Below are 24,139 nucleotides of genomic sequence, written 5' to 3'. Positions count from 1 at the left end.
TCTCCAAAATGCTGAATGGAGGGTGAAGGAGTACGTCGCTATGTCTTGTCCAACATGTGGCTTCACTCATCTAATTTCTCCTACCTCCTGCATTGAGGGAAGTGGGATGCAACTTTGACTTCCAGCCAGGGTCCCTGGGCAGGCCTGAGGGGGCATTGACCTCCTATTTGCCCTTGTTTGTAGAACCCAGCTAAAATCCACACTGATTGATGCTTTTAATAAAGTTGTAGCTTCTGCACGTAACCATACTATGGCAAACAATATGTGTCTCCTTGTTTCCATGTCCACCTCAGTGAGAAAAGTATTAAGCAAGCTGAGCTTTAGAAAGAAAATATATATATTAATTTATTTTTCCATGAAAATGCTTTACAAAGCTTTAGAGGAGGCACCAGATCTTAATGAAAACAGCCAGAGAAAATTCATGCTTATCTATAATCATTGTTTGTCTATCCATCAGAGTTCATCTCTGAAGCCACCACATCTACTATAGCAATTTCTTTTCTTCCAGGATATTACAGTACATTTACTTTGTATTTAGAAAAAAAGATATATATATTTTTTAAAAACTACTGTAATCCTAAAAAGATGTTAGAAAATTCAAACACACAATGCTACGTGTAAGGAGCTTACACATCTGGTTGCAGATGGAGATCCCTTAATTCAATTCTCCGGAGGTTCTGTACCAATTAATATATAACAACTATCTTGTAATATGTACAGTTAAAAAGGGATGTGGCTGCATTATATTTGGAATAGCAGATGTGACAACAAATAATACTCTATTCTAACATCAATGTCCCAAAAGGAATTCTGAACTTTTTATACTCAGGGAAGAACAAAACAAAAAGAAAGACTTAAGGGACATTTATCAAGGTGTTTAGATGTGAAAAATCTGGTCTTCAACATTGCTAAAATATGACACGCTTCTTAGAGCCAGATCCTCAATGAAGTTATATTGTTTTATGCCATTTCAGGATCTGGCCTTTAATATCTACCATAATTTATATTTTTAAAAAAATCGTCCAATATTTATATAGCACATGTAAAATCCAGGGGTGAAATCCTGGCCACTAACTTCCAGAGAGCCAGGATTTAACCCATAGAGTTTTACAATCATCATGCACATTTCCATATTAAAAACACAGAGGAACAGATCTCAATCTGTTGGCTTCAAGGGACCTACGTTGATATAGAACAGCAGAGGATCAGGCCAAGAATGTTTTTATTTCGATAAATCCAGTTTAAAGTGGAAGCTACATCAACACAAGTAGCAATTCTGCTCCTTCCACTTTGCTGTCATTACGAGATGATATTTTAATTTGTAAATCACAGCCCAACAGTGTAATCTTGATTGTGTGGTTTAAAACAGATGATCGTTTACAAAAAAACAACTGAAAACATGAGTTCTCCTGTTCTTTAAATGTTAAATATTCCCAACCCAGTTTTAAATCATCGTGATTTATTGGCCATTGTCAGGTTTCACAGAAATGTTGTAGCTTAAACAGGCTAAACAGAAAAGAGAAACATTTTTCATGGCTAGATGGGTGCATTCCTTTGCAAAATGTTAAGTGCAGAACATTTCAATGAAGCGGACTTACGAGTGTATTTTTACAAGTGGTTTTTTTTAAGCTCACCATCATAGATACTGTACGGGAACTAGGAAGGATTTGGAAATATTTGCAATGCTTTTGCTTAGCGCTGGGGCCTTGGGTAGGATAAAACATTCTCTGGTATACTTGAGAAAAGCAGGCCAGCAAAGAAGAGGTACACCAAACAATGAATAGCAATGGCTGTGCCAACATTCCCCAACTAACAGCCAGGGTTTTCAAACTTCCCAACTGTGACACAAGTGTCAACCTTTGGTAATAATGAAACCAAAATAGCAACAAGATAGAAAAAGAAAAAAAAAGGTATATTTTGCAAACCAAGCAACTAAAGTGTTTATTTTATAAAATCAAGACTTATTCAGCATAACCCTGTCTAGTGTGTTGGGATGCTATGCCGGAGGGTGAGGTTCTGAAGCGGGAGGGTGAACTTTGGGGGATCTTCCTTTGGTAGGTCAGAGGTAATAGGGCAGATTTTGATGGCAATAACACTAGTATAAATCCAGAGTAACTCCAGGGAAGAGAGGTAAAAAAATGCATGTGAAATCCATAATTGCTCCACTGACTCTGCATTTACATGATTGTAACTGAGATCAGAGTGAAGTCCATTGTCTTTGATCTGTGGGGTGAAATGGATGCCAGTTACATGATGGATGTCCATTGGTCACTGATGGTTCAAAAAAAGAAGTCTGAGCCACATCCTTGGCTGTGCCCTCTCCCCTTGCTCTTTACAAATGGGGAACTGAAGCACAGAGTGGTTCAAGTGACTCGCCCAAAGTCACATAGGAACTGAATCCAGGTCTCTCTAACCTTAGACCATCCTTCCTAGCCTTCTGGCTGCTCTAAGCAGAATTTCTAACTTCCTACGGATATCACAGACATACAAAAATTTGCATTACAGTAATTAAAGCGAGTGCAAGTTTCTCTGAGCTACAAATTGAACTGAAGCAGGGACAAAGGATGCAGGGATCAGTATGCACAATATATAGCATTTCTGGGAGAAAAATGAAGTTTTTCCTTTAAAGGAATAGGTGTGAAGTGCTTGCTTGAGACAAGAGTGCATCTTCTGCATCTGGGGGGAATATGTTTTCTATTTTTGGCATGAAACCATCTCAATGATGTAGTTAAGGACGATTTCCAGCTTTGTGGCAAGCAAAAAATGGAATGGGTACAATTTATTTGCACAGATAATTTGTGGAGTGCAATGAGGTGAGCAAATAGTCATAAATTTAATCAAAGACTGTTGGCTCTGGCCTGTTTTCTTATACTTACACTGCTTTTAATTCCCTTCCCCTACAATTTGCACTGAAATTCCACCCACAATTGCAATCTGCACACCTCTCCTCTACAGAAAAGAGTAAACTGTTCTGAATAAAAAAACAAAAACAACTCCTAGCCTCTATTGCTAAAATGTAAGCTGCTTCCCGAAACTAGGATAACTTAAAGTTGACCATGATGAAAGTGCTCAAAGGTCTGTTATGCCCTGATCCTAGACCTCAGATTTATGTGCCTGTGACGGTAATCCCAGTGTTTAGTAATATCTCTTCCCAATAAATGTATATATGAAAGAGAGATGTTTTAAATTAGTAATAACTGAAAAAGTGGAAGCTTTAAAAAAAATCAGGGTATGGCCCTTTAATCAATTTATACATGCACATTTAGGGAGAGAATAATACCTGTAATACTATATTGAAAGCTCTGATGCATTACATTTAAATAAAATAAGAGCTACACACAGATAATTTTTCTAAAGCAAGAAGCTCAAAAAAGTGACACTTTAGGATAACAGACTGGTTAACTCTGTACAAGTTTTTTTAATCTAGGAAAATGACCGGCTCACATTTTTATTATCCTGACCAACTCGAAATGGACAAATATGAATTATTATCTTAAAATTCAGAGAACAGTCCAATTTGGTTGAATGATATACTCAAGACAATAGAAATGGTCTGATGTGTCATTTCTAACTACTGAAACTCATACTTGGTTTTATTGGTAGGTGACAAAAAATTTATGAACTAGATGGAAGTAGAACTCAGGTTTCCTGGCTATTATCCAAGATTTTTATGTAAATTATATATATAGAATATATATTTTAAAAAGAGCACAGCTTTTGTTATACTAACTCTAAGGACTGGTAAATTATTAATATCTTTTCCTTAACCCTGCAAATATCATTTGCAAACAGCAAGTAGACCCAGAAGCCAATTTTTCTGTCTATTTCAAACACTAAAATAAAACTTAGGCTCATTGGCTTGTCCTAAAAAACCTGAAAGCATAGGTGAAGAAGGCTGCTTAAAAGATTCATGTTCAAACCCTAGCACTGCTGCTGAGTATTAATAGAGAGCTTCCAGATCATGGATATGCTGACATTTGATTTTAAGAGGGAAGGAAAAGCCAAGCCACTCTCTATTGTTCCCTTAAAACAAAAGTCTCAGAGTTCACAAGCAACATTTTAGTCAGTTTCAGAGCAGGAAAGACCCTCAACAAATTATCTCAGCCATTTACTAACAGGTGTTATGAACTATTCTGACTATTTTAGGAGAACTGGCTATTAAAAATATCATTCACTTACACATACTAAAATATACTTTATAAGAGTTATTATTTTAAAACTATGTGCAAATTCATGTTGCACATTAGAAAGCTGAAGTCTATTTTGTTGGTTTTTTTTCCTCTTATCAGAATTAAACCTTGTGATTAGAGTATTGGGCCCGATGCAAATACCACTGAAGTCAACAGGAGTCCATCCAATCCATGTAAAGAAATCTACTTATGCCATTTACCATGATAACTGATAGTGAAGAAACGAAGGATATTTACTCACCTGAAGAAACTTGCTTGAAGCAAACTGAATTTTGTATTACAGTATCATTGTTGGAAGAGAAGACTAGTACTGATTGCTAATGAAGGCTGAGATCCTCCAAACACACGCATGAGTTAATTACCATATAAGTTGCCCTACTGAGCACAGTGTTCTGATTCAAAGCCCACTGAAATCAACGGAAAGACTCCCATTGACTTCAAAGACCTTTGGATCAGGCCCTAAGTGTATAAAGTTACCCAGGAGCACAAGTATTTGCAGAATTAGGAGTCTTATACTATTCACAGAGGAGTTGTAAAACCATGAAAGGAAAACCATTCATTTGAGAGAAATAGTTGACATTTAATGGTTGCAAGTTAGAGTAAGAAATATTACTTACACTCTACTCTCTAAAATACAAATGGAAACACTAATTAGAAAAACTCCTGCATGCCAACTTTATATAGGCACATTTGTGGTGTAACATTTCTATATGACCTCAAACAGTTCATTTCTCAAAAGTTTTTCCACACAATTGTGCTCTTCAAATAAGGCATAAATATCTAGTTTTAAGAAACAGACTTGATTTGCACAAAAACAAACAGCCCTGTGTTTTCAAAATATATTACATGTGTTTTAAATGCTTTCATCGTAAAATAAGAAAAATAATTCTTTTATGACCTGCAGAAACAAAAATCAAGTTTTTAACATTCTATTAAAAACAGAGGGTGTAAAAAAAGGAAAGTTGCAGTTGTTCTTCCCCAAATGATTTCGATGTTGCTACAGTATGCAGTGCAAAAGAATATCAGCAATATCACAATGTAATACTGGTCCTTCAAAAATGGACTCTTCAAATGGTTGCTCACGGCTTAAAATTGCCTAGGCCCAATCTATTCACAATAGTCAACAGACAAAGTTTAAGGATGTTATTGCTCACATAACAACAAAAAGAAATAAAGTGACCAAGATACCATTACAATTTTTCTTGATTCAGCACAAGGCATTTCTGCTTCATCTTACAAAGCATATTATGCTTTAGAACTCTTCATATGCTATTGGAAGACGAGGAAAAAAATCTACTAATATTTTTTTGCCCGTAAAAACGTTAGAAAGTAAAACTAGAGTGTGAATCTGTTGGGTTTTTGGTTTAGTTAAAATGCATATGTCAGCTCTACTTGAGCTGTGCTACCTTGGTTTGTATCAGCTATCTGTAAAAGCTGACTGAATGAGATTCCTTTCATCATACAGGCACTGCTGTCTTTGCTACAGTAATAGAGGCACACTTTGATAGACAGTACAGCTTCGGATGACAGGCAGCTACTGGGTAACTGCAAGGAGATGAGAGGTTGATGGGAAATGTCCTCAATTTCTCCAGATGGATTCTGTCCCTGAAGTAGCCACTCATTACCTGGAAAAGAAAAATATGGTGTCACTGCCTTTTATACACAAAGTTAAATCTCACAAGGCATCAATTTGTGCATGATTTTAGTTTTAGGACAACATATCATATTTTCTCACATGCAACAGCAGTGGAAACTTCGCTGGATTCTCCCAGTCTGCTAGAAAATTGAAAATGAATTCACAAATACTTTTTATTGTATAAAGCTTGGATTTAAACATGTGGGTGCACCTGACTGTCTTAGGTATGCGCAAAGAATCTGCAATATGCTTTGTAAGCTGATATTCAAATTTCTCTGTTCAGTTAACAGGAAGCTGTGCACATATATCAGAGACCTAATACTCAAGATAGATGACTGAATGCCCTTAAAGTACATAAAACTTTAGATTCTTATGAAACATTTTCAAATAAGTGTTGGCTTTATAAATGGCTAACTGGAAGTTAATAATGTTTAGCCTGGCTGAGACCTGAAATTCCTGTGTGTTTAAATATTTAAGAGTATATAACAATATAGAAATGCAAAATGAGAATACGGCTAACTTGCTGCTTCAACTTCTGTCTTGCCATAAGTGAGATAGATGAAGTATTCTTTTGGCATTTTTCATAAAATAACTACAACTTCAAAAAAAAAAAACCAAACCAAAAAAACCTGTTAGATTTATGAGCTTAAAATGACTGCTTACATTCTACATTTTTACTAACCCTCAAACTATATAGAATATAAATACAGCTCTGTAACATCTCCTAAAAATATATCAGTCCCCTTAGTTCAAAAAATTAAACACTGTCCAATTCAGGTTGCAGATGAGTGAAGACGATTTAAAGGGCCAAAAACTGCCTTTAGATTTTGTAGAGGCAATCCACTGCAGGAACAAATGTAATCTGGACCTTTGAAAACCTGGCCTCAGAAATGGAGAAATAAGATTAAACAATGACATTGTTAACTTTTAAAAAATTTCCCTTTTTCTGTTTAGTGATGCTTGGGAAGAACAGACTGGTAAGCCTTTCAATATACTTTTCTGGCACAAAGGGTGAGGAGTTCACCTAATTATATGTAGAATACAGCTTTTTCTGAGGGCATCACTTATTCTCTAGACACCTGGAGATTACCAGTGGGTAGTTGTGCTATTTTTTAAAACATCTAGGAGAAAAAAATGTTCCTGGTTAAGTACACAAAGATCATGAACTCACTTTTCGAGAATGGCAATATGGCGTTCATTTAAGTACAGAGCAATGTTTTCTGAGTACAATATTCTATGGTGACAGTTTAATTTAGGCCCATAGTAGTATAGTAACCCTAGTTTGGGTATGGTAACAATGGGTGATTTTTACAAAGGGGGATCACAGAAGTTTAAGACTTCTAGTAGAACTTTTTAAATCCACATTTTTTTCTACCATTAAAGTACTTGTGTAATTTCTAAATTCAACAGTCAAAAGAATCCTAGAGATGGGATATGTTAAGGGTAGGGAATGAAAAAAGAGCAAAGATCCAGCACTGAGAAGGCATATGTGCATTAGCTTCCAAAATTCTAGAAGTACAGAGAGAAGCATGTGTTATTAAAGGAATACAGCGAGAGAGAGAGAGAGAGAGAGAGAGAGAGAAACACATATCTAGGCACAGACCTGGCACTCTCAATTAGGGGTAACATGACAGTTCTTCTGATGGAAAATGCTGGTTGGTATTCACCTGAAGGATGTAACATTAGATAAGAAGACACTACCAGTTGCTTCTTCCTTAAGATGCTCACACACCAGGTTCCCAGTTGATTGTGGAGATTCTTATGTTTCAACTGCTACTGCAAGTTGTGCCCAGCAAAATCAATCAATGAGGAGCATTTGTGCCTGTAGACGAGCGGACTCACCCCTGAGGCGCCTCCTGCTGGTTGTCCTTGGGAATTAGCTCTTTTTCCAGCTAGGAGCACCCTCTGCAGGCTGGTGATCCGCCTGTCCTCTGGCCCCGTGTCCCTCCCTGGACCCCAGTGCCTCTTTTAACTTGATAGGGTACTGCCAGGGAGCAGCACCCCACCCATCTGGGTCTCCCCTCCCTGGGGAACCCCCAACCCACTATCCCCACTTTGCCTCAGTTTTGGCTACTGCCCAGTCTCCATCTAGCCCACGTTCACTGGGGCAGACTGCAGTATCAGCCACTCATCAGAGGCAAAGGGGTTTGGAACTGCTGCCTTTGCCTTCCCCTTGGGCTGCCCCCTGCAATCCCCAGTATCTCTTGGCCTTATGCTAGGCTGCAGCCTGGGGCTTTCCAGGCAGGAGCTCCCCAGCTCCTCTGGCTTTCCCCAGCCCTGCTCCACTCAGGTACCTGTGTCTAGCTCCCTGCAGCCAGGCCCTTCTCCCTCTACAGCCAGAGGGAGACTGTTTGCTCCTGGCTTCCCTGGCCTTTTTATACAGGCCAGCTGTGGTCTGATTAGGGTGTGGCCCACTGCGGCCGCTTCCCCAATCAGCCCAGCTTTTAGAGCTGCAGCTTTCAAGCCCTCTCAGGCCACTTTTTAAACCCCTCAGGGCAGGAGCAGGTAACCAACCCGCTCCAGTGACATTTTTAGATTAGTCCAACGTATGGCTTTTGTTATGAATAAAAGTCGAACATACTAACAACTGGCAAAGAGACAGAAATGTTATCAAGGGATACTTTACATATGTTTTGGAGGATATATTTTTTAGTTTTCTTTGTATTGTGCCTGTAATAAAAACATCCACCCATTTTCAGATGTATATTTAAGTTAATTCCGGGTGAGATGAGCTTCTTAATTTTTCAAACTTTCAGGCTAACAGGTACATAATTTTCCTTTAGCAATTTTTTTTCAGATACATTAGAAATGACAGTGAGATGGAAAATGTACTGCATTCAGTAGAAAAAGGCATACATGTAGGAAACTACTAGTATTTGAGCCAGGCCTTAGCATGAACAACTGTATTGCACTACACATCATGAATGTACATAAAACATTTGGAATATAAATATAATAACTGAGCACCTAGGAGACAATGAGCTTACATTCACAGCACTGTTGTGAAGCAAGGAAGTATTATTATTCGTCCATTTTACAGAGAGGCAACTGAGGCACAGAGAGATTACACTGAATGAAGGAAGTCAGTAGAAGAGCCAGGAACAGAAAGCAGTTCACCTTGTTTCCAGGGCATGAATAACAATACTATTTTAACTGTGTGCCTTGCTCTGTATGTGTGTGTATGTAGTATAGTGAATCAGGTTCAAATTTTGGCTTAACTTAAAAATAAGTTCTCACTGAGGATAAAATGTGACTTCCTTCAATGGTATATATAATTTCCCGCTAAAAAATTCTTAATTGATCTAGCTGTCCGCCTCCCAAAAGACAGATGATGAGGGTGGAGCAGCCCATCCCCAGAAGATGACGGGAGGGCAACCATCTAAAGAACATAAAGGGGATGGGCTCTGATTGTTGATAATAAACAAAACTTGATATTTTACTTATCCATCAAATACGTTATTCACTCTGGAGGAGTGAGCTAGTAGAACTTTCCAAGGCTGCAATATATGCAGTCTTTCTAAAAATGCAGTCACTTTACCTTCTGCTGTGAGAAACCAGGAACTGGGTGCTTCTTCAGTCAGCTTCGTATTTGCAGGAAGGCTTAACCTTAATAAAAACTGAAGGGTCTGGCCAGGGGTTACAGTCAATGAAGGAAGTTGGATGTTCGGTGCAGATTTAGGCAGCTTGGGGATGTTTGCCGTCTTATTGTTTTGAATAAATGGATGATCTACAACATCAAATATTTCAGTGCACAGGATAGGCAGCTGTCAAAGAAATCAAAAGAAATATTAACAAGTATTTCTATTTGAAAGCTTGCTTTATGGTATAAGACTGCAGCGCATCTTGCAATTCTGAATTCATAGCACCAAAATCCACAGCTGGTGTGTGAACAAGGAATTTGTACTGAAATAAAGATTTATATTTTTACTGTATAGAACTGGAACCCCCTTAGCCAGCATACAGAAATTCTGCGCTGATAGGAGAGGGAAGGGGAAATGCCAAGAGAAATTTTATTTTTTAAAAAAATCCAAAGAATTTACCTTAAAGCAATATCAACACCCCCATCTATTTTTTTGTCTTCTCTCATTTCAAATTTGAATAATTTCATTACAGATACCAGTTTAATAATAACCCAAGAGTGCATTTCTGTTAACTTGGTAATAACTAGCCTGAGATAATAAAATTCTTGGTCTTTGACTGTGCAGATTATGCAGTCCAGGACATGATTATCTCATATAGCACTGGTTCACAATCTTTCCAGACTACTATATCCCTTTCAGGAGTCTGATTTGCCTTGCGTACCCCAAGTTTCAGCTCACTTAAAAACTACTTGCTTACAAAATGAGGCATAAAAATACAAAAGTGTCACAGCACACTATTACTGAAACATTGCTTATTTTCTCATTTTTACCATATGATTATAAAATGAATCAATTGGAATGTAAATATTGTACTTGCATTTCAGTGTTATAATTGAGCCAGTTTTTCACTTATAAACCTTCTCTGAAGTCCAAGCCCCAGGCAATGGGGCTGAAGGAGGTAACCTGGCTTTGTGGTGTGGGGTCTTTGGCAACTGCCTGCTGCCACTCCCTAATGCTGGCCCTGTACCTGTAACCCCCATAAACCCATCCCATGACCCTGTAGGGGGCTGCAACCCCAGGTTGAGAAACACTGATCTAGATGAGCTGACGTATCTCCTGATTGAGAACCATTATCATACAGGAAGCATTGCACAGTTGGTATTTAAATATTAAACATATAAAAAAATGTAGATGTTACCAAATTTATTTAAATACACTTCACAGTTCTGAGGAAGAGAGTTTAGCCTTTATGTCAGTGTACCTACATGGCAATAGCTACTTAGCTATAAATGATGCCATCAACCGACAGAGAAATTCATTCACATCTGTTTTGCCTTATTTGTAATAAGCAAACAAAGTGGAATCCAGTTTTGAAAGGGGCCTTAACTTGACCACTTATTTATGAAGAAATCAGGAGCACAGAAAATTCTGTATTTGCTCATCCAAGATTAAAGGCCATTATAAAAAAAACCAAACCAGCTTTCAGCACTAAACATTGTAGCAGTACTGGATTTGGGAAAAAAACGATTTAATAAGACAAACACATATTTACGAGCAATAGATGTGTTTATACGAGAGAGTGGTGAGCTATTTTGCTTCCCCACTGACGGACACGTGAAATAAAAAACAGCATGCTACCATTCTCAAGGTCTTTGTTGCAAGTGCTATGTTTTGCATTCCTACTGTTCCATAAGCCTTTTGCCTTCATTAGAAGTTAGAAAGATAACTGCAGAACTACAGATACTGGCAACTGCACATGTAACAATACCACCAAGAGGGTCTCACCAGCCCTTTCTTTTGGGACTTGATCTGGCAAGCTGCTGAGCATTAACTCATATTAATTCTGTATTAATGTGGTTGTTGATTAGGTGATCATCATCTTGCAGTATTGGGCCAACAGAGACTATTTCTTGAGGGCTGAAGTTTCTGTATTCGAACTCTTTCATGCAAGTTTATCAATTTCTTTCTCTATGCACAAGTGTCCTTCCCGAACTCCTAGCAGAGATGGAATATTTATTTTAAGCCTAACAGGATATCCTTAAAGTAGACAGCTTTTCTGTTTGTCAGACTATCACAAATATTATGGGTATATGTTTACTGCACTGAGTAAATTCATCAACTATGCTATTTTATACCACCCAAAATCACTGTGAGACAATATAGTAAGAAAAACCTATAGTAGTAATTTACAAAATCTTGTGTCAAAAACCTTTAGTAAGTTTTACTTGCCATGGAAATAATTTTTGTTTCTAAGTCCAGCACTTTAATTTGATGATTATTTGTGTCAGCAATATAAAGCAGACGACCATTCTCTTCAACACATAATCCTCCTGGTTCATTGAAAGTCGTCTGCGTAAGGCTGGAACCAACAACATTACTTGCTTCTCCTGTACCTGCCAGTGTAGCGCAATTCTTCATTTTGGGATCTACAAACTTAATCTAGGGAAAACAAAATGAAAACTTTGAAAAGTTATCAGAATTATAACAAACTCTTCTGGCTAGTGTTTTCAGGAGACACCAGCAATTTTGGGTACTTCAATTATTGAGTGTCCAACTTGACACCCCATAAAAAAAGATAGCCCTTCTGAGGGTGGAAGCTTAGCACTTTGAAAACTGAGATACTTTTAGGTGTCTCAGGTTGGATACCTCAAAACTGAAGCACCCAAATTCATTAGTCAGTTTTGAAATGAATGGCCAATTTCCCTTTTCCTGAAAATAAAGCTAGAAATATATATGCAGACATATAAATAGTAAATAAGTTAATCACACTTTTTCTAGAACAGGCAACCTAACCAACACTAAAAGTAACCAAACTCATATCTTGCTAATTTAACTACAGTATCAATTTGTAAGTATCTGTGCAAGCACAGGAATTCTAGGAAGTTTATTAATAATAATTATTATTAAATGGATCTCTAATCAATTATCATGAACCTACACATACTTCCACTGTAAATATTCACTATGATTCTAAACATACCTTGTGAACCCTGAGCATACATAATACTAAAAACTGTTTTAATAATTAGTTTACATACAGTTGGGGATTGTTCATACACGTTGTATTTATTATTAAAAGTTGCAAATGTATATGAAAATTTGATAGCTTTGGTTTTATTCCCTCACCCTGTGCCTTTTTCAAATGCCACTTGCTTCTTAGGCCCCAGTCCTGCAAAGTTTTCTACACATGCTTAAGCTTTACATCATGCAAGTTTTAAGTTCAATAAGATTACTGAGAGGTTAAAAACGTGCTAAGACTTTATAGGATTGGGGACTTGGACTGTTAGATTTTCTGGGCTAGGACCGTATCTATATCCACACACACACACACACACACACACAGACTTATATAGCACCTAGCACAATAGGGCCTCTGCGTGCTAATGTAATATAAATACTAAACAATAGTAACAATCTGAAAAAACTGAATAATAAAAAAAACCTGACTCTTCCTTCCCATTGTATTAGTTTTCCTGCAGCAAGAAATGAAGAACAAGTGACATGCTTCGGTGTGAATGGCAAAGCATCTGAATGTTTGTGTGACAAACGTAGGATGTGATTTAAAAAACTTTTTTTTTTTCCTTTTTAAATATTATGGGAGCAGTCAAAGGCCCTAATCAGGAGCTGTGGTAGGAACTATAAAAACACATCATCTGTTTTATTTTCATATATTTTGTTTTAATTTAACATAAATTAGATTAAGAAAAAAAGAAAGACCCCCTGTTATTCCTGTGAAGTGAGTTAAAGAATTTGTAGGTCAAATACAGTTTAAAAAACAAAACAAAAAACCAAGAAAACCTTAACTGTAACATAGTTCAGCCACCCAAACTGTTTTAATAATTGGTTTAACTGATACGCATCTTAAACTAAATTTAAATATAGTTCTTTAACTCTGTTCCCAGTCTAATATGAATGGGTTCTTAGTAGTGCTGTCGAATAACTGCAGTTAACTCATGCGATAAACTCAAAAAAATTAATTGCAATTAAAAAAATTAACCAATTAATCTCTTTTAATCAACCTGTTAAACAACAGAATACCAACTGAAATTTATTAAATATATTTGGATGTTTTTCTACATTTTCAAACATATTGATTGAAATTACAACACAGAATACAAAGTGTACAGTGCTCGCTTTATATTATTTTTATTACAAATATTTGCACTGTATAAATAATAAAGAAATAGTATTTTTCAATTCACCTGATACTAGTACTGAAATGCAATCTCTTTATTGTGAAAGTGCAACTTACAAATGCAGATTTTTTTTGTTACATAACTGAACTGAAAAAACAAAACAATGTAAAACTTTAGAGCCTACAAGTCCACTCAGTCCTACTTATGAGCAGCCAATCTCTAAGACAAACAAGTTTGTTTACGTTTACAGGACATAATGCTGCCCACTTCTTATTTACAATGTCACCTGAAAGTCAGAATAGGCGTTTGCATGGCACTTGTGTAGTCGGCACTGCAAGGTATTTACGTGCCAAGTATGCTAAACATTCGTATGGCCCTTCATGCTTTGGTCACCATTCCAGCGGACATGGTTCCATGCTGATGATGCTCATTTAAAAAAAGAAAAGTGTTAATTATATTTGTGACTGAACTCCTTGCAGGAGAATTGTATGTCTCCTGCTCTGTTTTACCCGCATTCTGCCATATATTTCATGTTATAGCAATCTAATTTTAAGAACACTTTCACTGCAGATTTGACAAAACGCAAAGAAGGTACCAATGTGAAATTTCTAAAGATAGCTACAGCACTTGACCCAAGGTTTAAGAATCTGAAGTGCCTTCCAAAATCTGAGAGGAATGAGGTGTGGAGCATGCTTTCAGAAGTCTTAAAAGAATAACACTCTGATTCGAAAACTACAGAACTGAACCACCAAAAAATAAAATCAACCTTCTGCTGGTGGCATCTGACTCAGATGATGAAAATGAATGTGCAGATTGTTATTGAGCAGAACCAGTCATCGGCATGGGCGCATGTCCTCTGGAAGGGTGGTTGAAGCATGAAGGGACATATGAATCTTTAGAGCATCTGGCATGTAAATATCTTGCGATGCCAGCTACAACAGTGCCATGCGAACACTTGTGACATTGTAAACAAGAAGTGGGCAGCATTATCGCCTGCAAATGTAAACAAACTTGTTTGTCAGAGTGATTGGCTGAACAAGAAGTAGGACTGACTGGACTTGTGGGCTCTAAAGTTTTACATTATTTTATTTTTGAGTGTAGTTTTTTTTTTAAATATAATTCTACATTTGTAAGTTCAACTTTCATGATAAAAGCAGCAAAGAATCCTGTGGCACCTTATAGACTAACAGACGTTTTGCAGCATGAGCTTTCGTGGGTGAATACCCACTTCTTCGGATGCAAGTAGTGGAAATTTCCAGGGGCAGGTATATGTAAGTGCAAGCAAGAAGCGATACCTGCCCCTGGAAATTTCCACTACTTGCATCCGAAGAAGTGGGTATTCACCCACGAAAGCTCATGCTGCAAAACGTCTGTTAGTCTATAAGGTGCCACAGGATTCTTTGCTGCTTTTACAGATCCAGACTAACACGGCTACCCCTCTGATACTTGATTTCATGATAAAGAGATTGCACTACAGTACTTGTATTAGGTGAACTGAAGAATACTATTTCTTTTGTTTTTTACTGTGCAAATATTTGTAATAAAGATAATATAAAGTGAAAACTGTACACCTTGTATTCTATGTGGTAACTGAAATCAATATATTTGAAAATGTAGAAAAATCCAAAAATATTTAAAGAAATGGTATTTGACTATTCTTTAACAGTGCGATTAGATTAATTGCGATTAATTTGTTTAATTGCTTGACAGCCCTAGTTCTTAGCAACATGAAAAATAAAAGAAAGCAGAAGGGAAGAGATTGAAAGCCATGACTAAAAAACAATGAATACTAATACTACATCTGTAATTCATAACGTTCGGTATTTAATTTTTGTTGCTATTTTTATTTTCTTTTTTAATTTACAGCACTGACTTAATCATACTGTGTAATTTTAAATAGACCCTCAGTAAATATTTAAAAAAACATTAAAATAATGGAATCGTAGAATAATCTATTTAACAGCAAGATAAGCAGTAAATACAATTTCAGCCTCGCAGATAATTAAGATGTCGGATAATAAAAATTATACAAACATGTATCACTTCAAACAATCATCTGTAGTTTCATTACCATAATTAGACATGAAAAAGTCACTTTCTTGAAAATTTATGAGCTGGGTACCAGTACTCACTGGTTAAAAGGCATTTTATCTAATTCTATGTAAAATAGGGGAAGGGAGAAAGATTGACTGAGCTTATTTAATCACAGGGTTGTCAAGTCCCTTCAAACTTTCAGCTTTTCAATAGGAGCCTGGGGAACTAGTTGTTTCCCTTCCTAAAGCATGATTTTAGCTATTTATTACTGAAAGATTTATGCCATAATTCAAAGAAATTAGTCTTGAGTGAACTAAATACATGCCCTAAATGTAGAAAACAAGAAATCAGTCAGCTATGAAATAGAGTACAGGGCTACAGTTCTATTTCATGGGTCGGCAATGTAAACTATGAGAGAGATGTTTGAGTGGTTATGTAATAACCAGAATCCAAGGATGGAATTACTGCCTCATAATTCAAAATCTGGTGGGTATTTATATTGTTTTTAATACATGTCCCAACTGCTTCTTTCTTCTGTTAACCTCCCATGCTTCCCTGCTGGACAACTTCCCTTCTTTTGGTCTTCATTCAGTGCTCTCTCTCATCATTTAGGTATTTCTAAAACATATATCAATGTGGTATCTACATCTGTATGCTGCTGAATGGCATGTTTCCCATAAAATATAAAAACGAAACCTGCCAAATTACTTTGCTCCTGGCTCTTGAACAGTTTTTAAAAGAACAAATAAATTAAATTTTGTTTTAAAGTACTGAAGAAAAATACATACCAAATATTTACTTTTCTATTTTTTTAAGAAAAGAGTCTTTTACTTAAATATCTACTACTGCAAATTAGAGAATTATTGAGTAACATTAAATACTTGACTCTTCAGCTTAAGTGAAAAAACAAAAAACCCAAATAATTTCGAGAATAATTTATTACTATCCAGGATTATTTTATTATGAAATACTAAGAATAAATAACCTTAACATGCTTTAAGCAAACTCAGGATTAAAGGTATATCAAGAAAATAATTACTGGATTCAGCATTTTTTGCTAATTTGAGTAACATTTTGCTACTCTTAAATTGTCATTTTTTTATTTAAAGGTACAACTGTTCATGCTATACAACTGTGTGCAGTGTTGTTGTAGCTGTGTTGGTCCCAGGATATGAGAGAGACAAGGTGGGTGAGGTAACATCTCTCATTGGACCAACTTCTGTTGGTGTGTAAGCTTGAAAGCTGGTCTCTCTCATCAACAGACGTTGGTCCAACAAAAGATATTATCTCTCAACTTGTCTTTCATGCAAAACAATGTAATTATTAAAAATTATAACCATAGAGGAAGATTTTTTGATAAAAGTTGTCTGCTCTTGTATGTGAAAAAATAAATTTCTAATGTAATAAGAATTTTTAATGAGAATTGGATAATTTAATGAAAACGTTTTCCAAAATATATTATCCAATGCAGCTGTTAAAAATCTAAGCCTCCTACCAAAGACAATTCCTGTGTTTTATGTATCAAATCCTCTAGCTTTAAAATTCTTCTAACAAGCATTCAATCACTTTAAATCTAAACATTAAGGCAGTTTATACGCAGGATGAAATCCTTGCCCTAGTGAAGTCAATGGCAAAAACAGCCATTGACTTCGGGATTTCATCCTCTATTCATAGAATCTAACCCTTCTTGAAAGAGATTTAGGGTTAGTCTATAGTAGAAGAGGTTTGTTGGTATAGCTATACTGGCAAACCATCATAGTATAGACACAATTTATACCATAAAAAAGTGCTCTTGACAATACAGTTTATAATGATTCCCTGGGCAAAATAAGCTATACAGACAAAAGCGCTTTATGCCAGTAAAACTGTGTCTACACCAGGACTTTGCCAGTATAGAAAAGTCGGGGGGAGGGGGAGAATCACAACCCCAACCAACACAGAGTTGTGTAGACCTGGCCAGGGTAAATAATTTGTTTTAGTTGAGTAAATAATCTAATCAATGCAGAATTACAACACTCGCAGAAATAGGGATATAAAACATCTACACATCACAATCTTTATCTCACCTCATGACTGGCCCATGAATGAGCCAATGAGAGTAACCACCAACCCCTTCTATCTCTGAGAGATATGGGAGGCTATATGGATGAGGGCATATCCCCTTTCCAAATTACTCAAAGCTGAAAAGACCTCTGGTGGCTGTGACCAAGCATTCTGAATTGCTCTGCTCTTCTTTTGCACCTTTTTGTGTTAATAAAACCAGCCCTGAGGAAAGGGCCTTGGCTGAACTGTTGTTTGGAGCTTTATTTTACCTTCCCCGGCCAGTGTATCTGCCCATCAGTACACAAGTCTAGACACACAGTAAACCAGGTGACCAGATAGAAGTCCAAGATCAAAAACAAGGGGGGGGGGGGAAGTATGTCATTTACTTCCTTAGGTATACAAAATACAATTTTATGTTACTGAACCATAGAGGCATGCTTTTCTGATGCTATCTGACTCTGATGCTGGTGGTGAAATGAGTTACATAAATACGGTTCTGCATAATATATTATACCGACTTACCTTATGATTATAGGAATCTGCTACATAAAGCAGTTTCCTTTTCTTGTCCCAAGTTACTCCAAGGGGGTGCTGCAGCTTTGCATTTATTCCTGCTTCATCAACATCACCAAAGGCAAACAAATTCTAAAAGAGTGCATTGATTAAATTTGTACAATTAGTTGGTTATGCAACGCTGACATAAGGCACAAAAATCACCATAATTAAATGGAAATTAACTGGCTATTTTTAAAAAATGCACTCATGGGAAATGGAGCACTTAGGGGGACTGGATATGGATGTGGAGACTTTGCATTTTAGGCCACCAGTGTGAATCCAGCCCATTTCAATAGCAATCAAAAGTCACTGCCACGCATGGTTATTCAGCGGATTTTGTGAATGAGTTGGTCAGTTCAGTTCTTGTTGACCAACAATCTGCATTACAAAACTTGTGTTGGCACACTAAACAGTGAAACTAAGAAATGAAAGAGCCTGGAGACAGAACTACCCTCTTGCCCCTAAAAGTGGTTCCTCCAGATCAGGCTTGAGGAATATTGGTAGGGTGGTGCAGGGAAGATTGAAGTTGTGTGTTAGTCTATTACCAATGGATCTCTCTCTCCCCCTACAAGATGTTTCACTGCTCCATCTTTCAGTGAGATTGTTCGCACGGTGCTGCTCTCACTATCTGCTACAAAAATACAGTTCCAGGGTTCTTCAGAAGCCAGAGAAAGACCTGAAGGCTGGGCAAAGGCTGCCTTATGGGGGTATGCATTGTTTCGGTTCTCTTCATTCCCACTCCCAGCAAATCGAAGGCAGGTTCCTTTCTTTAAATCACTAAAGAAAAAACAAGTGCCCAGGTTCAAAGACAAGTCTGAAATAGTTCAGATAGAATTCTTATATAGTTTCTGTTTGGTAAAAATAAGTTACCAAAATAACGGTATTTGAACTGCTTTTATTTTAACTTGTATTTCAGCTTTATAACTAATACTTAAATGATTTAGCATAATGCAAAGTAAAACAACATTTAATTATATATATTTATAAGTGTTTTCCAAGAGGATAAGTCTCCTTGAAGTTTTAAGGCTCTTGTTCATCAATAGGTAAATAGCTGTTTCTAATATCTATCATTACAGTAGCGTACCTTCCTTTTGGGAGTTTTCCACATTCCAACATGAGCGCCCAGACTTGATGAGTACCTGCCATGGCTATCCATAGAACATCATCTTCATGGGTCCCTGAAACTGTACCAAACATGAGTATAAATATCATCGAATGGACCTTGGGCAATATTTGCAAAAAGGAAGTACCTCGGTCATGAAAAAAGTGAATTACTTTTGGTTACGTAGCCGTTATTCTTCTGTAGCTTTACTAGGGGAGAAAAAGTTGTACCTTTTAATCTTTGTTGAAGATACCACTTCTGCTAGGGAATGAAGTCAGCAGTCATTCTGATAGTGGATATACATTTTACTCAGTGTCCCAACAATGATACTGAATAACAAACCAGATAATAGCAAAGACATTGAAGAGCCAAGCTAGTGAGAAAATTAGCAGTGATCATTGAACGCTGCTTTTTGCAGGATTTAGGAGATAAATAGTGAAGAGATATAGCCTCTCACTTATATTTTATATTCATTATTTGTTCATTTAGTTTAGCTTTAAAATCTAAGGCCTCAGTCTTGCAAATATGCACAACCTTCAGTTTACTACCATGAGCAGTCTCAGTGAAATGAATGGGATCACTCATAGTAGTCAAGGATCAGAGCCAACTGAACTTGGTGCTTTCAGAAGTGCAGATCAATACTGGAGACTGAAATTTGCTATTTTTTCCAAAAGCAGGTCTGGCAAGCACAGCCACTGCCCACATTTCCCCCCCATTCCCATACTGCCCTGCTTATATGCCTCAGTCCCCCCACTTCATAATAAGACAAACTTGCCGTTGAGATAAGTGGTTGTTAATTTTCTAATTGTTTAAAACTTGCTTTTACAAAAGGTATATTGTGCCTATCATTTTGCCAAATATTTATATACTATAAAGCTATTGATTATCAACACATTTATAAAATTAGACACAAAATTTGCTCAGCTGTTATTTATTTTCCAGTAAAATATGACAAAGATTTAAAGATTAGATTAAATGGATGTACCTCATTTTACAACACATTTCCACAACCAACGGATTATAAATGCGAGCAATCAAAGGCCCAGAGGAACAGATAAAGAAAAGGGTGTTTCTATACAAAAAGAACAAAATTAAAAGGACAAAAATTGACCAATATAAAGAATACGGCATTAAAGCACATGATCTATCATCTTTCTAATAAAAGCACTAATTAAGAATAGGATCTGTCTAAATGTATTGCACACAACTGTCATATATAGCCACACATTGCACTAAGAATTTTTGTTTTTCAAAACCAGTTAGCTATTAAAACATTGCAAATCACACTGATTAACAGACTTGCAAAAGAGCTGAAAAAATGTGTTCAATCAAATACTGGAATTCTTACATTTAAATTTTTTTTAAATTAATTTCAAAGCTCGTAATCACTAACACGAACTCACAAATATCCAGTAACTTGGGGTTCCCTAGCTCTGCTCTTGCAGGCATGTTAATAGGGCAACCAGACATTTAGATTCTCTAACCTCAGAACTTAAATAATTTATTACCTATATTTCAAATTGCATTGCAGAAAAGTTACATGCCCTAAATTCTGAGAGAGTTAGACCAGATCAACCTTCCCAAAACAAAACCAACGCAAGAAATCTACACAATATTTTAAGCCTGCATGTCACACCTAGAACACCAAATTGTCCTTCCAACTCCAAATCCACTATTTCATTAAAGGAGAAACTTCCATGAAGCTGGGATTACAGTTGCAACATCAGGGGAGAAAAAATTCTGTATTTTTCCAACTGCAAAAACAGTGTTCTGACACTGGTGAGCCATCCTAAGGATATTCCTGGCCTATACCAAAACCAAAAAAGTAATGCACTCTTAATGCTTTTCCTCTGCTGGGATCAAGATAGGAGTTTCCAAGACTTTGATCAAAGAGAATGCCACTGAATCTCTCCTGCTCCTCCACATACTCAGCATTTTTATTCAAACAAAAGTTCCAGAAATAAAGTTATCATCTATAAGCTGTTGGTGAGTGGGAAGATCTGCCAAAGAGTTAAAAAAAACAATTATAAACATGTTATAACTCACCAGGGGGTACACCAAAGCACAGAGCAGTTTTAAGAGAAGTCTGCCTCTGCCATCATCTTATTTCCTAATTTCTAGTTTCAAGTGGAAGAGGAATATATTGTAATTATTGTAGCATATGAAGGCATCTTAAAAGTAATTTCTACCACTGTTCTATCTAGATCAGTTAACCAGTTGAGAGAGAAAATACAGTCAACTCTGAGTAACCACTATATCATTTAAAAAGCCTGGCTGCTGCATAATATAATTTCCAATGTCTATTTTTGCCCTATAATATTTTAACGAGACTGTTGTATGGACAAGTGTACTGTGGCAAGTGGGAATGATTTCTAATAACTAGAGCCAAATTTGGTAGACAGGTCTCACAGGTTCTTTTCACTTAGCCCTGCAAATGAATTATTGGGATGCCTTCACACCACTGTACTTCAGTTTCTCCATCTGAAAAATGTGTCAGAGTTGATGCAAAACAATTACAGTCTGTGAAGTGCTTAGAGAAGGTGCTTTGTAAAGTGCCACATGGCATTACTAAACAGTAAATATGCAATTTTACATTTAGCTCTTGAACCACAGCAAGGCTACATTTAATTTGTCTGATCATATGTTCTGGAGAATACAGCAGGCAGCCATGATTTAGAGTCAGATAGTCTGTTTCTATAGAGCTAGATTTCTGGCTTTGGCACAAGCCCTGTGTATGGGGTGACATGTAGTTGTGCCACCACAGGAGCAGCACAAGGAACAAATTAGGCCTCTAGGGAAGGTTATAATTTGTTGCTGGCTACACCCCCAACACTAGCTCTGCTGTACTGGCTGGTGAGTTGCTGGTGGAGCAAAGGCTCCACATCTTCCCACTCTCCTCCAGTGTGCATGGGGGAATATCAGATACAGAATATCCACTTACTACTGCATACTTAGACCCGTGGTCCAGAGAGCCTACATGAAGTTGTAAAGGGTTCTTACTCCCCCAGCCCGTCCCCTCACATATGGGCTTGTAGTCCAAGTCACAATCTAGCCAATAGTAACTGGTAAATATCTAAATCACTGTTCTCACTAATAAAGCAAGGAGAAGACAGGACAAAGGAAAAATGTATTTTTTGTAGTAAGGACAACGATTATGCAGCACACAGTATATACACTTTAATTCTTGTTTGTTTTATTTGGTATATTCAGTTAATACCTGTGTAGTAAATCTTTAAACCAGTAGATACATTCCTTAACCTTCCTCTAAGTAGTTTTTCCAAAATAATCTGTAAACGGCATTTAAAAAAAATTCTATTAGTTAGAAAACAGAGTGCATCCTGGTGGACACTACTAGAAACTTAGCTTTGGACTTTTGTACTGGAACAAGCTAGTGAGAATACAAATAATCAACTTGACTAGTACTTTTCATTATTTCCTTTGTCACTATTTAGTGTGTGCGTTTTTAAAGGGGAGCTTTCCTTCACAGCCTATCTTCTTCTGATGGAGCCTGCTGGTAAAGATATAATCTCACACTTGAGACATCAATCTTAATCTATAGTAGCTATATTTGGTTCAAGAGAAATTTGTTTAAAATTGAAGTAAAATTTAATCAAACAGAAATTTAAATATGCCATCATCCTCTGATCATGTGCAGAATGCCAACAACACACGAACATGGATAAGTATTCACACTTTCTCCCATTGTAATTCCAAGTTACTCACTCTAAATAGAACATATTAGGTTGATCAAAGGCTTCCACACAAATAACAAAAATTACATTCCAGTTTTCATGATATTTTTATTAATTCTATGGGGGATATCATCTTCTAATTACTTTCCACCTGGAAAGAAGTCAAATGGGATATGGTCAATTCTTGTAATTTGTCAATCTGATACATCTAAGGATTTTAAATACCTTTTGGAAAGACAATCAAAATTGTTACCTCTTTTCTATTTTAAAATTAATTGGAAATTTGATATATTTGGAGTCCAGTACAGATAACCTATTAATAATCACTATGCTGTATTCCAGCCTCAAAATGAAAGAAAATATACTATTAGCTCACCTGAGATTCTCTAAGGAAATATGCCATAGAAATGTGTATTAGTATCTGCTTAATTTCACAGCAATTTTATATGTTACTATTCTAATACATTATGGTCTAAATTTTCAAAAAAGTGAGTCACAATTTTGGTACCTGAAGTTTCGTATCGACAATCATTAGTCACTTTTGAAAATTTAGGATTTTATCATGCATTTATATGTGCAGTTTATCCTGAAGGATCTCAAAGTATTTTATAAATTATTCAATATCCACTTCATCCATCCAATGAAATACAGCATGCTTTGTGGTGGAAAGTAGCAGCTGTTTTAACATAAAATAGCAACACAACTGAAACTATTAAGAGAAGCAGATGAAATCACAAGTTCTCAGTACCTGTAATTCACATCTCAAATGAAACACGGGCTCTCCAGAAGCACAGAGTGACATTGGTTCAAAACCAACTAAGAGGGAAGAATGCACACAATTATATATGTATACCTTTACTTAACATTTTAAGGCTATTCACGTGAGCAAAGCTATGCACATGATGAAACGTTAGCTCAAAAGCACTCATATCATCCACAAGCGCCTTAAGTTTTCTTTGGCGCTAACATCACTGGCTAAGCCTGATACTGCTTAGCTATCAAGATCTGAAAAAACCGCAGCCCCAAGTGCCATAGCTAAAAGCAGAAATGCAAAAGTTGCATCCTTACCTAGAAAAAAAAAAAACCCTGCTAGGTGACAATACACACTCAGATTACCATTTTAAATGTCCCAAGTGAACTAAACATTTAAGTGAGCATCTGAACAACAAC

The 24,139-nt window shown here is 36.5% G+C and overlaps 1 protein-coding gene across 3 annotated transcripts in view; it reads right to left on the bottom strand.

Annotated features, from left to right (window-relative positions):
• Positions 1-4,749: 4,749 nt before the first annotated feature.
• NHLRC2 (NHL repeat containing 2) overlaps positions 4,750-24,139 on the bottom strand; it is a 58,493-nt gene continuing 39,103 nt past the window's right edge. For all 3 annotated transcript variants that reach the window (XM_039547197.1, XM_039547195.1, XM_039547196.1), the window contains exons 6-11: positions 19,260-19,359; positions 18,721-18,952; positions 18,143-18,265; positions 11,637-11,846; positions 9,365-9,590; positions 4,750-5,815 (exon numbers count right to left, since the gene is read on the bottom strand). In XM_039547197.1, coding sequence (XP_039403131.1) covers positions 5,559-5,815; positions 9,365-9,590; positions 11,637-11,846; positions 18,143-18,265; positions 18,721-18,952; positions 19,260-19,359 — 1,148 coding nt within the window. In that variant the 3' untranslated portion in view covers positions 4,750-5,558. The remainder of the gene's footprint in view (positions 5,816-9,364; positions 9,591-11,636; positions 11,847-18,142; positions 18,266-18,720; positions 18,953-19,259; positions 19,360-24,139) is intronic.

The sequence above is a fragment of the Mauremys reevesii genome, linkage group 7, assembly GCF_016161935.1.
Source record: "Mauremys reevesii isolate NIE-2019 linkage group 7, ASM1616193v1, whole genome shotgun sequence".
Lineage (NCBI taxonomy): Eukaryota > Metazoa > Chordata > Testudines > Geoemydidae > Mauremys > Mauremys reevesii.
This window is presented reverse-complemented; position numbering and strand designations above follow the sequence as displayed.